Raw genomic sequence first — 18,175 nt, forward strand, 5'->3', positions numbered from 1 at the left:
TACCAAAAAAATCTTCACTAACTATATTAATTTTACAATTTGACATGACATGAAAGTGCCATTAGCATTTATAAAAGGATTCTTTGTTGGACGGTTAAATTTGAGGCTTGGGTTATGTAGGTGAGGGGCTATTTAAAAACACTCTGCTTCATGGTTAATATATATTGCAAGCACTTTGTACACTATTACATCATTACAATATTTTATTTTTATAAAACCCTAAGATGTTGCACTGTCCGCGTCTAGATGAGAAGTTATTTTCTCTAATTATCTGACAACTTACAAAATCTGTCGCGGATCATTTCCCAACTAAATATAAATTAATCATAAGTAATCAAATGTAATCAAGTTTTAGTTATATATTTTTTTACTTTTGTTGTCAAAGCACTGTCGATTGCATCTATAATTAAGGTGACATCTGCCATGTACTTTTGTCAATTTTTCAATGTTTTATAATGAAGATCACTTTGTTGGTGCAACTAAATAAATAAATAAATTAAAACCAAGTAGTGCCAGCCGTAGCAAATTTCTCTATTGACACTAGGACGTCCCCATTAACCCAAATTTCCGGGTAAATAGGGATATCACCTATTTCTGCTTTTTTTGGCTTAAACTGGAATGCTAATTGCATAGTTTTAAATTGGAGAACAAAGATAACCCCAAGACTCTAATCATTTTGATCCTGATATAGCATTATATACATCAACAACTACCTTAAAATTGTTCAGCAAGTTGGAATTTGTTCCTAATCACCCCGTTTTACAGATACTTATTTGCTGACTCCAGTAACCTGCCAAAACACAGATTAAACTTTGACATTTTTCACATGGTTAACATGGCTTATTATTTACGTAAAAAACTTTAATGAAAATATTACATACCGTACACAACGTACCGGCACATATCAGTAATTAAATACATTGCAGATTGATTCTAAAAATGTAATACATAACACCGTGTATTGGTACATACAACTTAATTTTTTTTATCTTATTTCAGACAATTAGTATGAGAACTAGAAAAGAGTAACAACTTTCTACATTTTACTTTTTTGTCCCGACTATCAATTATTACGGCTGCTGAGAACAATGGATTCCAGTGATGAAATTCTATCATTCCTAGATTTATTGGATCTAGACGAGGAGCTGATAGATAAAAGATTAAATTCTATAATGCTAAGAATTAACCACAGCAACGACCATTTGAAGAATGCACTTCAACTATTACAATATAAACATTTAATAAACACTCGTGAAGATTCAGAATGTGAAAATAAACGAGAATGTGATTTTGTTGTACAGCTCATTCAGAACGCACATGATGAAAACCTAAAATATATTTGTAAGATACTTAAAATTGTGCTTAGATTAAATCCATCAACTATAGTGAGTAAATCTGAACATATACTACAACAGATATTATCGAACATGGCGCTGCCAGATAAGCCAGAAACAGAATTTAATGATAATAATAAAAATATAATTCTGAACTTAGAAATCACAAACAGTATATTAGATGCGGTAATCAGTTCAAATGAAAAAATATCATTGTTATTTTTAACAAATCCTTTAGAAAACATTTTGTACTGTAATAATGATAAAGTAAAGTTTTATTTTCTAACTAGTACAGTACCTAAGTTATTTGAATGCATACTAGGCTACAGAATATTGGATCGCATATGGGATCACATAACAATATTACAACTTAATAACAATGAGGCTTGCCTGAAAATTATGAGTTGTCTGTCTGATTATTACTTACCTAGTTTTGATGCACAAGGAAATGCAAAATTTGAATCAGTCATTGCAATGAAAAGTGAATTCTGGAGTATGATATTATTGGGTTTAAATTCAAATGACACTTCAATTAGAAGAATTGCAATTTACCTTGGTAAAAGGGCTATAGATAACTTGATGTTTCTAAAAATGGATTTCAGAGCTAGTAATGACGATTTTATAATATTCTTCTGGGAACACAAAAATGCCATAACTCACAAGAAAAATTGGGAAAATTATTTCATTCTTATTGAGAGTCTAGAAGAAACTCAAAGCAATATTGTATTACCCTCGATTCAACTATTTGATAGCTTAAAGCATATTGGCAACCATTGGCTGAACTGTTGTTTCAACATAGGCTTGAAACATGACAATACTGAAGTAAGATTGAGATGTATTGAAAACAGATTAAAAGTGAAATTTTGTTCAAGGAATGAGGCCATAACTTTACTAGAAGCTCTTAATGATTTAAATATTTACCACAACTCCAAAGAGTACAGATTATTAAAAGAAAGTATATCAAAATGTTTGTTAGACAGTGATTGTCTTGAGAGCGTAATTAATGTAATACCGAATATTAAATGGTCACCAGTACCATTGTATCATTTAAGTTATGTCTTAGGGGAGATCAAATTACAAAATCCAGTCAATTTTAGAATTTTTTGTGATAAAATCAAAGAGATATTAAAATTACATTGTACAAATATACCTATAAGAAAAGCGGTCTATATAAACATATCACATTTCATAGCTAATAACTGTTATGGTATTGATTGGGAAAGTTATGGTAATATCTACCCATTGTTTCATTTCGAATTATTTGAAAATCAAAGTTTAAACACTAATCCATTTATCTTGTTAGTTAATACAATGTCAGTAGAAAAAGATGAAGAACATGATTTTTTTAAATTCATTACAAAATCATATGAAAATATTGATTTTGCTTTGTTATATTTAAAACAAAATGACAAAAACAGGGATATATTTATTGAAGAAATAGCCTCAAAATTGAAGAATGTAGGAGAAGTGATCTCTCGACAATATTGTGATAAACTAGAATGCTTTCGAGATGTAATATATTTAATAAATATCCACACTAAGACATTGAAAGATGAGAACAGTTTTATGAAAACTTTAAATATGATGATATCAAAAGAATATTCAGTAATATTACATTACATATTAGAACTTCTAATGAGTGACGTGGTTTTGAGCATAGAAGAATTGAAAGTTCTTTTAAAAGATCAGACTATAATGATATACAATACTGATAATAACTGTGCTCACATTCTTCTGCACCTTTTCAAAAGTTCAATTTTACTGCTGAATGACGAAAATACAAATATTTTTAAAAAAGCTTTCTCTCTGACAGTAATCGATTGTTTGGTCTTTGAAAATTTGGCAAATAATTCTGTACTACTTAATCATGTCGATAATATTTTAACTGAAGTGGAAATTGTTAAATTTGGAGAAATGGATACTATAAATAATGCTGAAAACGTAAGTAAGTTCAAAAATATATTCCATGAAGAATCATGTATTTTAATATACAAAATTATGAATAAGAAAATTCTGAATGTAAAAACAATAGTAAAATATGTTGAAAAAGTGATTGACTGTGGAGGATATGGCTGTCTCAAATGGATTTTAAAAATTATTAAAAAAGTTTTGAAGAAACTGCTCAATGATGATACAATTCAGTTCGATATACCGCAGTTTCTTAACAGATCATGGAAAGAAATTGAAGAATTGAAGTCAAATAGTCAGTACACACCATGTATAGAAGAATTTGTGAACATTATTACTGATGATGATTTACTAATGAAGTTATCAAACAATATAATTGTATTTTATTGCAGTAAGATAATAGAATATGGACCAGCGAGAAATATTTCACTATATTTTCTGACAAGGCAGTTGAATAAAAAAGAAATTTTAACATCAGAACTAGTGTATGTTATATGTGAAATTCTGCTATACAATCCTGTACTTAAAAAGGATCAGAGGTGATTAGTAATTGTATAAATAGTTTCAAACTGTGCTTAATTTACTTTGTATTCAAATAAAGTTTGTTGCAGGACTATAGAAAATATTGAAATTGATATTAAGAATAATGGAAAATTTAAATTGAAAGATAAAAGGTATGTAATTTTCTCTTGTTTGGTATGCTTCTGCAGATTACCAACTGGAATAAACAAGGGGCAAGACTTATTGTGAACCTGCACTGACTTGCTTAATTTAGTGTTAAGTGGGTAACCAAGTTATGATGTCTCAGTTAAATCTCAATTTTATTATATGAGGACTGTCCCGCACGTCACAGTCGCCAGGATAGGAGGTCCGGAGTACTCCGACCTCATGTTTCAAGGCGTGTGACGATGACGTTGTGATGTGTATCGATGATGTGAGTTAGATTAATTGTACATCCTTATTCCTGTCTCGTTTGTGGGTTTGTGTATCGATGATGTGAGTTAGATTAATTGTACATCCTTATTCTTGTCTCGTTTGTGGGTTTGTGTATCGATGATGTGAGTTAGATTAATTGTACATCCTTATTCTTGTCTCGTTTGTGGGTTTTCTATATATATAATGCAAGAGAATATCCTAAATACCTGAAGATTATTAATCCTTTTAACTAAATTGTTTGCAGCTTCCGCAATCATCACAACTACGAAATACAGTACCTGGCGTTGTCTACTCTAAGTAAAATAAATGACTTGGAAACGCTAAAAATAATTATCAACATTTTCATGAATAAAATGAATGAAGTGTTCAAGAATAAAGTCAGATATCACGGCAATTCTCAGACGCACAGGCTCATCGCGACGGCTCTACAGAATACACTGTTCATTGCGTTGTTAGATTCGAGAACAATCGACGATGGCGCAATGGATTGGTGTTTGAAACTATTAGGAAAATTACCTCATCAAGCCAGTGTTAAAATCTATCTTGAATGGCATATTTCTTTATGTTTGTATTTGAAGGTAAGTTATGAAGGTTAAATATGAAAGGAGTCTGAGAAGGGTCTGAATGTGGCTTTTATTATGCAATGCAGGTCCATGTTGAATTCCCAAGGAGTGGATATAATTTTTTAATACGCTTTTATTAGCTTCAGACGTATGTATGTTAGTATGTAACGGAATCTTTGAACATGATTTTGACCCCCTTCAAAACGTCGGATTAACTCGAGATTTGGTATACTTATTAAGGACAGATGACAAAATAACATTAAAAAAAAAATAGTTTAAAAAACTAACAAAATACGCTTTTATAGCAAAACCAACTAAAGCAGCACTCCACGCTTTTTTTTACAATAAAATCATTTTTTGTTACGCACTTTTTTTTACACTTTTTAATTCAAGTTTATTAAAAATTATTTTCTATTTTTTAGTTGGTATTTCTATAAAAGCGTATTTTGTAAAAAAATTTAAACTATTATCTATTTTGAAAGGAAATACGTACTTTATACGATCACGATTTCTTCTTCGTATGATAAAAAGAATACCCGCAAAATTTATAAATTCGCATAATTATTAATGGTAGAGCGTGCTGTGTAGACGGTTAGAGGTTACCGTCAAGTCTATTTCTGCCGCCAACCAGTTATAAAATGCACCTGAGACTTCATGTCTCAAGATGGGTGGGAGGCATTCACGTTGTAATGTCTGTAGTCGCCGGTAATCACTTAACGTCAGCTGGACTGTGAATTCGATCGACTAAAGTGCCATGAAAAAATGAATTAAAAGGGCTATTTCGCAAACACACAAACTACCGTGAGAACAAATGCTACATGTTACTGTATAATAAAGATTCCAAGCCCCATTGATCAATTAATTGAAAGTTTCCGTTTCCTGCAACTTATATTTAGATTGTTTTAGGCATTTAAGGTATTATTATTTTTTTAGAAAATTATTCTCAATGAGGACTTACAAAAACTCCTTGGCTCGTACAATATCCCAATATCATCACAGTTCATGATATTGTACTGGTTAATGAAACGCAAATTGTCGACAAAACGATTCGTTAACGACGAATATGATTTTGTGATGGACACTTTGCTGTCGCACACTATGGGACAGATGTTCAACACCAGACTCCACGCTCAATATCTAGCCGCAGACTTGTATCGGCGTAACGAGATTCACGCAGCCAAATACGAATACACAATTCGAGTCATAGAAAAAACGTTTGCCGAAAGTAAAAGAGACAAGAACTTTCTGAAACTGAAAAACGATTATTTTGTTAATAATTTCGATATAATCAATAATCTAACACCGTATTTCATTTATGAATGTTCATCGAAATTATCTGACGCTACTCTCAATGAGGTAAAAGATTTGGAAACAGTAAAACATCAATTGAATGTTATTAATGAAAATATAAAAATAGATATGGGTGACGATTTGAAAACTGAGTGGCTACGGGGACATGCGTCTGACGAAGAATTTGAAGAATACGAACGTATTTGTGTGTTAAATCAAAGGGAAGACTACAGTAAGGAATGTGTGGGAACAATACAGAAGAAATATATACCGTGGAAGAATATGAGTGATGTTAACTCGTATGATCACAGCAAAAAGGTATGTAATTATAATGATTTTATTTAATAACTAAGTTGCTGTTTCTTCTGGGTGATACTGTGGTTGTCTAAACGGCCGTCTGGTGTAGTGGTAAGTGACATGGTCACTGCATAAGAGGGTCGCGGGTTCGAATCCCGCCAAGGGAAGATATTTGTATGATAAATATAAATGTCTTTTCCAGGGTTATGGATGTATATTAAATATATGTATGTGTATCATAAAAATCTTACATTTATTTCCGTTATCTGGTACCTGTAACACAAGTTCTTTACAAACTTATCACGGAACCAGTTAACGTGGCGTGGTTGTTATTAAATATTTATTTATTTATTAGTATTGATAATAAAATCGATTATATATGCAAATAAACAAGGAAACGGAAATTGTTTCTAGTCTGTGGACAAATCGTGCGAATTTTTAAATCGAAATTGTATTTTTTTTTTTTTTTTTTTTTTTTTCCACAGGAGAAAATCGCCGGATCCCCACCCGCACGGCAGGTGGGGTATGTGGGAGTCGAACCTCACTAAAAACTCCTGCCGCTCACAGCCGGCGCCCTACCCCGGACCGGGTGGGAACCCAGTCGGAGTTATTGAGACGGCGGGACAGGGTTTACGCAGAGCACATTACATCCATCCCGCCGTCCCCCAGACGCCGGACCGGCGGCCGCCAGCAACATGACCGCCGGTTCCCTCGGTCGACGGGCCAAGAGCCCGATTGGTAGCGCCGCGCTACACCTTCCCCCGGAGCGGTCGGGGGAACGCGACCTACCACGCCGCCCCACGCCTAAGCTCCTCCCCGCACAAAGCGGGTGGAGCCCGAAGCTCTTAGGGGGCCGGGTTACGGACGAGACCCCGGTCCCGACCCCCTGCTCGGCGGCGGCGGGTTTCTGCGTAGTGAGGAGAGCTTTGCCTCACTCGCCCCGCCGCCTCCTTCTGCGAGATGGTGCACTCGCAGAAGTCGAGCATAGCCTTCCAGGACTCGTCACCGCCAAGCATCGACGCCACGACGCCAGGCAGCGACAAGTCCGGTCCTATCTTTGCGACCAGGACACGGCGCTGCACCTCCCAAGCGGGGCAGACAGCGAGCGTATGCTCCGCCGTGTCCAGGTCGTGTCCACAATGGTGGCACCTCGTCGTCGGCTCAGCTCCTATCCGGTGCAGGTACTTTCCAAAGCATCCGTGCCCAGTCAGCACCTGCACCAGACGGAAGGTGAGGCGTCCTCGGCCACGATTCACCCAGTCATAAAAGACCGGGTAAACCGCCTCGACGGTCCGTAGACCCCACGTGGGGTTGGCCAACCGCCTCGACCACGATTCGAGCACGGACCGCCGAGAATGGGCCTTCCGCGCCCGCAGCTCACTTTTGGAGGGACGCGCCACGCCCAGAGCACGAAGCTCACTGCGCCACCGATAGTCGGCAGCGAGCGACTCCGCCTCCAGCTCCCATGGCGGCGTCCCCGCCAACACACACGCCGCCTCGAATGAGACGGTGCGATATCCACGGATGACCCTGATAGCAACGGTGCGCTGCGGCCGGCGCAGGAACCGAGCCATAGTAGCCCGATTGAGCGGCTCAGCCCATACAGGCGCACCGTACAGGGCCATCGATCGCACCACCCCAGCGTAGAGGCGGCGTACAACCTGATCCGGCCCCCCGATATTCGGGAGCAGTCGGTTCAAAGAACCGGCTGTCCTCATTAATCGAGGGACCAGCTCCGCAAAGTGAGCACGAAAAGCCCACCGGCCGTCCAACACGAGGCCGAGGTACCTTAACTGCACCCCGACCCCTATCCGGACGCCCCCAACCACGATGTGGGCGTCGACAGGTGGCGCTCTCCGCGGCCCGTGAAACCACAAGGCCTCGGATTTACTGAGCGCCACGTCGAGGCCCAGCCTCTTGATCCTCCCGACGACGAGGGCCACTCCCGCTGTGGCGAGACGGGCAGACTCTCTATAATCATCCCCCCGGGCCACGACCAACGTGTCGTCCGCGTAACAAATAACGCGGAGACCCGGGAGGAGGGCACCCCTCAGCACCCAGTCGTACCCGATGTTCCACAAGAGGGGTCCGAGAACCGACCCCTGCGGAACACCACGCACGACCGGAAAACGGTGAAGGGTCCCACCGTACCCGGTACATTCGACCGACCTGGCCTCCAAATAGGAGCCAACCAGCCGGCGGAGGTAGAGGGGCACCCCATGCCTCTCCAGTGCCCCCCCTATCACAGACCAGGGCAGGGTGTTAAATGCGTTGGCGATGTCAAGAGACACCGCCAGTGCCACCCCACCCCGTGAGACAGCCTCGTCTGAGAGGGCCCGCACGCGAAGAATTGCATCCACGGTCGAACGGCCCTCCCGGAACCCGAACTGCTCCGCCGACAGGTCAGGTCCAACCCCGACCAGGTGCTGAACGATGCGGGCAGCCAGAATACGCTCCAGCAATTTTCCCGCCTCGTCCAGCAGTACGATAGGACGATACCCGGCGGCTGTATCTACCGGGCGCCCCTCCTTTTTCAACAGCACAAGTCTGCCCGTCCGCCAGAGCAACGGAAACCGTCCCGACTCTAGGCAACCATTAAATAGCTCCAGGAGCCGGTCCCCTAGGGCATCGAGGGCCAAGGCCAGCACCCGACCATGGACTCCGTCCGGGCCGGGGGCCGTGTCCTTTGCAGTCATCCTGACAACGGCCACACGGAGCTCTGCCCCAGTAATATGGGGCACCTCAGCAGGGGCTTCGCCGTCGATGGCGTCCGACGGCTCACCCATAGCGGGGGGAACAAAACCCTCCCGCTCCTGCGGGAACAACGCCGAAACGATGTCCCGCAGCTGTTGAGGCTGAAGTCGCTCAGTCAAAGGGGGGGCCCACGGGCGCAGTTTACCGCGCACCAGTCTGTACGGGCTCCCCCATGGATCCGCTTCGAGCGCCTCCAAGAGTCTCTCCATGTTCTGCTCCTTGGCCCGCCTGATGGCCAGCCGCAGGGCGTCCTTCGCAGCGCGATATTCGCCGTGCAGCCGGGTCTCCTCCTCTGCGAACGCGACGGGGTCGTCGCGCCGCAGGTGACGGCGACGGCGGTGTCTAGCACACTGGCGGCTCGCCCGAATGGAGACTGCACGCAATCTCGCAATTTCAGGCGACCACCAGGGCGACTGCCGCCGTCCGCAATGCCGAGGGCCGACCCGGGGCATCGAGGCATCGCATATGCGGTGCATCGCGCCGCGGAACCATTCGGCCTCAGCCTCCACATCGAAAGGGTGTGGGCGCATGGGCGTCCACGCCGCCACCATAGAGGCCTCCACCAGGAGCTCCTTCTTCAGGAGCTTCAATGCCCACCTAGGGAATGATCGGAACGCACTCCGCGGGGGGTTAACCCCGCGAGCGCCTGCGGCCGGCGTCGGCGCGGGAGCGGAAAGATCGAACCGGATATATCGGTGATCCGACAACGATTCCGCCTCCACCACCACGCCCCAGCCGAGGATGCGCTGTGCGATGGACGAGCTCGCGAACGTCAAGTCCACGATAGACTCTCCCGTCCACCGCACGCATGTCGCGACCGAGCCCCTGTTAACGATACAGAGATCGGCCGCGACCGCCCACTCCTCCAACAGCCTACCACGAGCGTCCGTGGATGGGGAACCCCAAGCGACAGACTTCGCATTGAAGTCCCCCGCCAGTATTACCGAACGGGGAGAGAGGTGACGAGCGATCACCTCTAGCCCGTCCAGAAACCGCTCGAACTCGACGGTAGGCCGATTTGGAGAGAAGTACACCCCGATCACGACGGTATTTTCTAATTGTACCGCGACGATCCCGGGGCCCCTGGTCACCATCGCCAGGGGAGGAATCATCGCGGATCTTCTTATATGTATGGCCGCCAAGCCATCAACGTCCCCAAACCAGCAGTCGTCCGCTGGGGGAACGAAGTACGGCTCGGCGACCACAGCCACGTCAATTGACCACTCCGCCATAGTCTGGAGCAGCATGTCCTGAGCTCCGGCGGAGTGGTTCAAATTTCCTTGGAGGAAGCGATAGGTGTGATCCATTAAACCTGGACCACATCCATCGCCCCCTCCCCTACTCTATTGTCCCCGCTATCGGGCTCGAACGCCTCAGCGGGGGCCAAAGTGCCAGCCGGTGCTCCCCCGGCCGACCGCTTCTTTTGGCGACGCTTAGCTTGGCGGCGCCAATTTCTAATTGCATTTTTGCCGGCCGGGGGGCATGCCTTGCCCCCGGTCCGGTGGTCAGCCTTGCGTCCGGCCGCCGCACATAACGAACAATGCGGCGCAGCCAAGCACACGGCCGCCTTGTGTCCAGGCTGACCACAGCGGAAGCACAGTCCGCTGCGGTCAACCGCACTCACGCACCTGGCGAGGCAGTGCCCAGTGCTGAAGCACCTTAGGCACCGCCAGGCACGCGGTTCTAGCAGGCGCACGTGGGCTGCTATCCAGCCCACGCGCAACCTGCCCGGATCCCCCGACGGTCTCCCGGGCGGAGGAGCAGCCAGGGCAACGGCCGCCTCCACCGGGCAACGTACCCACACGGAACCAGCCCCGGTATAACCGGAGCGCAGCTCGCCTACTGTTATGTTCTGCAGGGCACAGTTGCCCTGGGCAGCGACGGCCGCCGCCACCTCCTCCCTGGTGGTGCAGTCGTCCAGGCCGGTCACTTTCAATTCGGCCATCTTGACCGGCCTATGCACCCGCACCTCCTCTTCAGGCAGGACCATACGGAGCCTTGCCGCCAGACGCTCCGCGATGCCGGGACTATCGGCAACGGGACATTCTAGCAGTTTGGCCCCATTGGCTGTCTGCCTACAGCGGAGGCCCTCCCCCGCCCCGATCTCATCCAGGTCAACTGCCGCGCGCGCCCGAGCAATGACATCTCCGTATGTCATGCCCTTGGCTTTGGCAGCCGGCAGCAGCGTTAGGACCACTGCCGCCGACCGCGGCGCGCGCGGTTGCTTCTTCGTCGTTTTTTTTTTGTTTTTGTTTTTAGCGGCTACAGGCGCCCGACCCTGATGGGGAGCAACCTGAGCCGCTGTAGCCGCTGGCGCTCTACCAACTTGTGCAGCTGCTGGTGGAGCCTTCTTGGCACCCCGCCGGGCCACCACGTTCCACCCTTCGTCCATGTTAGACGGGGGCGGAGGCAGCGGACGAGGCTGGGGTGCTTGCGATGGGCACTTCGCGTTGGTGCCCCCCCCCCGCTTGGTTCTATCCCGTCCCGGGCCCAACCTAGTGGCTGGAGCCCGTACGGGGGCGGGGCGAGCGGCTGGAGTACCCGACACCGCGGCATATGCCGGTCGCCGAGCATCAGCCGGAGCAATGAGCTGCGCCTCGAGGGCCGCCAGCCTGCCGTCCAGCCTTTCTAATACAACCTGGACGGTGCGACTGATGACCTCGTCCAGGCTGAATTTTCCAGCCAGCTCCCGTGGCCCTACGAGTGCTTGCTGCCGCTTGGTAGCGGTCATCTCCCTAGTGCGCGGCGACGGGAGACGTGGCCGCTGCTCAGCCGCGCGCGGTGGCGGCAGCACAGGCCACCCATCGCCAGTCAGCGCCGGGGAACGGCGCTTCTGAGGCGCCCCGGCGATACATGACGTCGCTGCCGGTACATGGGCCGGTGGAGTTCGCAACCCAGTGGCCCGGGGCAACGCGGGCGACGGCGTTGACGCCGCTGCCTTACTCGAAGCAGAAGCCTCATCATCAGGCTGCTGTTGGGCTTGAAGTAGTGCTCGAAGCCTCGAATTCTCCGCCATCAGCTGTACCACCTGGTCATTGGCGGAAGCAACCGAAGGCAGAACCTTCGAGACCTGCGAGACTACCTCTCGCAGCTTACGGCCAGTGGCTTTGGTCTTAGTGCCGTTGGCCGCATATGACTTGACGGTCCTCATGGCCCTGTCTATGACCAAGGCAGGGTCTTGAAGGCCGCCTTCTTCCTCCTCTGTCGTTCGCCCGTCCAGTGAGGCGACAGACATCGACGCCGATGACTGCGCCGGTGACGGCGCGCCCCTCCTCCGGGCGGGTCTTCCTTTTGGGGGCGGCATCTCCTCCGCAGCAGAGGCCGCATCGGAGACTACCAGAACCTTCTCCGGCGGGGCATCTGCGCCAGAGGATGACGTTGGATCCCCTCCCCCCTCGCGTGAGGAAACTCGCTGGGTCTTCCTTTTCCGCCTTATCTTTTTGGCGGTTGTCTCTTTCGAGCCAGCCGCCTCGCTGTCACTGACGTGCCCAGAGTGCGTCAAGTCAGCGCTGGCGTGTCTCTGTTCGACGGGTTTTCCGCTGCCCGTCACACAGCCCCCTTCGTCATGGCAAGCTTTGCCCCCCCCAGAATACGCGGGGCAGCGTGCTCCCACCGAGGTGGAAGCACGGAGGGATTCTCCACCTAAGGTGGTACCCTCCTGGGGTAAATTTTTTAAAAACTTTGCCATCATTTGTTTTTTCCTTTGATGTTTAACCAGGGGTCGGTCCCCTGGGACGGCCCTCACGACTGGACTCCCTCCAGCCACTCATCCCATCACCGGGCACGTCACAAGCTTAGGATTAGGGCATTTTTTATAGAGGTTCGCATCCTCGCGGCCCCTGCTAATCAGCGGCCCCCGTCCCCTACTCGGTAGGGATTACGGTATGCTTCTACGAAGCCACGCCGGTAAACCGGTACCCCCCTCTGGAGGGCCTTCCCCTGTAGCTGCCAAGAGGCAACCGGGGACATGGCAACCAGCGACCGGAAGGGAGTGCCCTCCGGTTCACTTCTCATCCTCTTGGGGTCTGCCATTACTGACAGACCCACACGTCTGACCATGATGTGGCCACGCCGGCGTACCGGTACCCCCCTCTGGAAGGCCTTCCCCTTTAGCAACCAGAGAGCTGCCGGGGACATGGCCTAGCATCCAAGAGGGCTCCAGAAGGGAGCCCTCGCCCCCTTCACGCACCCTTTGTCCAGCAAAGGTGGGAAAAAGGGAACACGGTATGCAGTCTACTTAGTTCGCGGCACCCCTGTGCAGACAACGCTGCTCCACGGTGTCGGGGTGCACGCTTAAGCCCCACCGCCACGACAAGGCGAGACCACGCTTAGTGGGGAAATCGAAATTGTTGGTTGAATTTTAACTAATTTCGATTAATTTTAGTGCAGTGATATCATTTTCATCATTTAACAACATACTCTATGCATAGTTGTAATAAGGTCTATTCTACCTTTTTATTACGACGCGCTTACAAAGGACTTTCTGGTGGATACCTACCCTACATATTGGAATCCTTTTTATCAATGTGTATGTACCGAATTGATCCACGAATAAAGAAATCTTTAGCCGCGAATATAGGAATTGATTCGCATTTTTTTAAATCTGCGAATTCTGAGAAAGCCAATGAAGGAAGTGCGAATAAGGTGCTTTTATCGTATATCTGCTTGAACTGTCTTGAACTTTCAAATAAGATAGCATATGTATATTATTTTTCATCACGGCTTACTGTTGTTTATTATTATTATTATTATTATAACCGTAATGTTAGTCGACAGATGGCGTTAGTTTCATATAATTCTTTAACTGTACCATCCAAGCACTTTTGTAGTCCTCTGTACAGACTTGAGTTTCATTTGTGAATCGTTTTGAATAGCAATTGACCGACTATAATAGACTTCTCTGAACACATAATGAAAATTGCGAATAAGGAGAAGTCGTCGTGGCCTAAAGGATAAGACGTCCGGTGCATTCGTATATAGCGATGTACCGGTGTTCGAATCCCGCAGGCAGGTACCAATTTTTCTAATGAAATATGTACTCAACAAATGTTCACGATTGACTTCCACGGTGAAGGAATAACATCGTGTAATAAAAATCAAAACCGCAAAATTATAATTTGCGTAATCACTGATGGTAGGACCTCTTGTGAGTCCGCACAGGTAGGTACCACCGCCTATTTCTGCCGTGAAATAGTAATGCGTTTCGGCTTGAAGGGTGGGGCAGCCGTTGTTGAGTTGAGTTGATATTGAGACCTTAGAACTTACATCTCAAGGTGGGTTGCGCATTTACGTTGTAGATGTCTTTGGGCTCCAGTAACCACTTAACACCAGGTGGACTGTGAGCTCGTCCACCCATTTAAGCAATAAAAAATGTAGCTTTTACTGTATTTGTATTTTTTCTTTACAGAAAGAGATCATCGGAGACTTGATAGTGGTAGCTTCTTTAGTAGATAAATTGCCGAACTTGGGCGGCATGGCCCGGACCAGCGAGGTGTTCGGGGTGAGGAGCTACGTGGTGGGCAGTCTGCGGCACCTCCAGGACAAGCAATTCCAGGGATTGAGGTAACTTCCTAGTTGTGACGTCACCAACCACGTCTATACAAATAAATAAAAATTGGAGTGTCTGTTTGTAATAATACTTAGTCACGTCATAAATTCTGTCACATGATTAATGTAAAATAATTGAAACAAGTTTTTTCATAATGTAACCATTCATATACCAAAATGAACTTAACAAAACATAGATTCTTATGACACTAAAGTTTATTCAAAATGACCTCCGTGATTTTGAATACAGGCCTTCAATCTGCGCGGCCAGTCGTCTATCGCAGCACGAACGAGGTCCATGTCAATATCGGCGGCTGCCTTAATCAAGGATGTCTTGAGTGACTCCAAATTGGGATGAGGCTTTGAGCACGCCTTTTCCTCCAAGTGTTGCCATATCTTGTAATCTAACGGATTCAAATCTGGACTGGAGGAGGGCCAGTCTTCGTGCCGGATGAAGTCGATTTCACGCGCCGCCAGCCAGTCTTGTGTGCTCTTCGCTCTATGAGCTGGCGCCGAATCTTGTTGGAATACCCAGTGCCTGTTATTGAACATGGTATGAGAAACAGGTTCCACAAGGTTCGTCAGGACTGTATTTTGATACACAACTGCATTCGTTTTTACACCTTTCTCACAAAAATGTACCTCTGTTAAGTCCCAATAAGAAACTCCCAACCATACCATGAGCGAGGATGGAAAATGACCTCGTTGGACACGCGGAATACGGTTGCTCGCTTCTTCACTACTGTGTGCATACACCTTATCATTTTGTTTGTTGTAGCTCTCTTCTACGGTAAAAATTTTTTCATCCGAAAAAAGAATTTCCCGATATTTTTTTCCCGCGTACCGCTTCAACAAAGCGCGGCATCTCTTCAGTCTCAGGTCCATTAGACGAGCATTCAAACGATGTCCTGTTTTTCTTCGATATGCCCGAAGCCCTAAGTCTTCATTTAACACCCTTTTCACCGTGGTTCTGCTTAACCTCATCTGAAGGGCCAACAGTTTCTGCTTACGTTTGGGATTTCTTTGAATTCACGCCTTCACAGCTTTTATCACTACTGGAGTCCTAACAGACCGAGGGCGATCACTTCTTGACCTGTCATCTACACTAGAGTCTTCATTGTATCGTTTGATGGTACGATAAACGAATCTTTTGGTTATATTCAAATTTTTCAGTATGTTAAAAATTTGAATTGGCGCGTAACCGCAACGATGCAACGCAATAAGTGCAACACGGTCTTCTTTAAGCGTCCACTCCATATTTAAAAATGAGTAAAAATTCTAAAAGTATACATTTTTATTTTCATGAACAATTCGAGATTCGAATTCAATAAACTTTTTTGTGGCCAGCATTCTAAAAGAAAAGTTTTTACTGTGTGACAATACTTATGACCTGACTAGGTATAATAATCACTTTTTAGTAAATACGTAAGTATGTATACCACAGTACATATACCAAAATATTTTATTTTTATTTTTGTCTGTTTATTCCGGCTAATCTCTGGAACGGCTGGACCGATTTTGACGAGACTTTCACTGATAGGTAGCTGATGATATAAGGAATAACTTAGGCTACTTTTTTTTTAGATTAGCTTCGCCCCGCGGCGTCACCCGCGGATAACATGTTTAATTTTCGGAAACATTAACACATTTAATGTTTCCGAAGCGAAGCGAGGGCGGGTCGCTAGTTATTAATATAATGAATTAAATGCTACCAGCGACCTCGAATAGCTTCGGGATCTGTAATTCATTATTGTTTATGAATATAAGATGGCAGATTTTTTTCCTACTTACTTGACAATTATCGTTATATTTTGCGTAAATCACACTATATCTGTATAATTATAGCCTAAATATAATTATAACATATGCTGCTGTGTCAACTATATTATTGTAAAGCTTCGTCATAATCAAAGACTAACAAATATACATCCATACATTCTTACAAACTTTCGCATTTATAATATTAGCAGGATGTAGACTGAAATGTCTAAAATTGACTAAATAAAATAGAATATAAGATAGCAAAACGAATAATACGTAGTCCGTATTGTTTAGTTTTAAAAGTAGATTTAATTAGAAAATAAATATTTTTGGTACGTAAAAATTTATTTATTTTTCGATAAATACCCCGAAAAGTCGCATACTGATGGCATACTTTTACTGGTGATAGGGCCTCTTGTGAGTTGACACGGGTAAATACCACCACCCTGCCTTTTTCTGCCGTGAAGCAGTAATGCGTTTCGGTTTGAAGGGTGGGGCAGCCGTTGTAACTATACTGAGACCTCAGAACTTATATATCAAGGTGGGTGGCGGCATTTACGTTGTAGATGTCTGTGGGCTCCAGTAACCACTTAACATCAGGTGGGCTGTGAGCTCGTCCACTCATCTAAGCAATAAAAATAAAAAGTATTTTTTGAAATTGGTTTCGTTGTGTCGCAGTGTGTCAGCCGAGCGATGGATAGACGTTGAGGAAGTGAGACCCGGTCAGCCTCTGAAAGAGTTTCTGGCCAACAAGAAGTCGGAAGGTTACTCTGTGGTGGCAGCCGAGCAAACGTCGACCAGCGTCAAACTGGAAAGCTTTAAATTTCCAAAGAAAACTGTTTTATTACTCGGGTGAGGAATTAGACTTCTTTATATTAGAAACGTGAATATTGAGCGTAGGTCTGGTCCGTGAGTTCAAAGTCAATATCATTTTGTTATAATACGTACTTACCAAATGTTCACGATTGACTTTCACGGTGAAGGAATAACATCGTGTAATAAAAATCAAACCCGCAAAATTATAATTTGTGTAGTTACTGGCGGTAGGACCTCTTCTGAGTCGGCACGAGTAGGTACCACCACCCCGCCTATTTCTGCCGTGAAGCAGTAATGCGTTTCGGTTCGAAAGGCGGGGCAGCCGTTGTAACTATACTGAAACCTTAGGACTCATATCTCAAGGCGGGTGGAGGCGCCCCGGGCGGCATTTTTTAGGGGGCGGCAAAATTTCACAATAATTAATAAAAATATTTGAAGCATTTCATATTTTTATCGCAACTACAAATTTGGACCGATTGAACAAGCAACACCGTTTGTGTTTGTGCAAACTTTTTTATTTAAAATCTTACCTGTAGATATAATGCATAATAACGATGACTGCTTTTGCCAAACAAAAATTCTAGAATTAATGTATAGTATACATCAAAGTGAAATACCTAAAAAAAGAGCGGCAAAATTGTCTTCTGCCCCGGGCGGCTGACATACACGCTACGCCACAGTGAACCACACAACTTCGCTTCTCGCGTTCCCGCCAAAAAGTCCAATATGAGTAGTAGTAAGAGCTGGGCACAGAATAACGTGCGTGACATGAATACTTTAGACACGAGAAGGAAGGCGTGCCGTGCGACCTGCTGCCGCTCATGGACCAGTGCGTGGAGATCCCGCAGCGCGGCGTCGTGCGCTCGCTCAACGTGCACGTCGCCGCCGCCATATTCGTCTGGGAGTACACCAGGCAAAACGTCTTGTGACCTCAACACTGCAATACGAAATAAACGATTGTATATATAT

The 18,175-nt window shown here is 45.4% G+C and overlaps 1 protein-coding gene across 5 annotated transcripts; it reads left to right on the forward strand.

Annotated features, from left to right (window-relative positions):
* Window positions 1-788: 788 nt before the first annotated feature.
* LOC101738311 (probable methyltransferase TARBP1) lies at window positions 789-18,175 on the forward strand. Of its 5 annotated transcripts, none has more exons than XM_038014520.2 (9): window positions 789-907; window positions 1,000-3,537; window positions 3,635-3,781; window positions 3,844-3,916; window positions 4,423-4,756; window positions 5,675-6,349; window positions 14,490-14,644; window positions 17,069-17,242; window positions 17,988-18,175. In XM_038014520.2, the coding sequence occupies exons 3-9, from the start codon at window positions 3,730-3,732 to the stop codon at window positions 18,133-18,135; spliced, it is 1,611 nt and encodes a 536-aa protein (XP_037870448.1). In that variant the 5' UTR covers window positions 789-907; window positions 1,000-3,537; window positions 3,635-3,729; the 3' UTR covers window positions 18,136-18,175. The 5 variants fall into 5 exon arrangements, with proteins under 5 accessions (XP_037870448.1, XP_037870447.1, XP_037870445.1 ...); XM_038014519.2 differs by having other exon boundaries at window positions 1,000-3,279; XM_038014517.2 differs by having other exon boundaries at window positions 1,000-3,275; window positions 3,854-3,916.

The sequence above is a fragment of the Bombyx mori genome, chromosome 12, assembly GCF_030269925.1.
Source record: "Bombyx mori chromosome 12, ASM3026992v2".
NCBI classification, from domain to species: domain Eukaryota; kingdom Metazoa; phylum Arthropoda; class Insecta; order Lepidoptera; family Bombycidae; genus Bombyx; species Bombyx mori.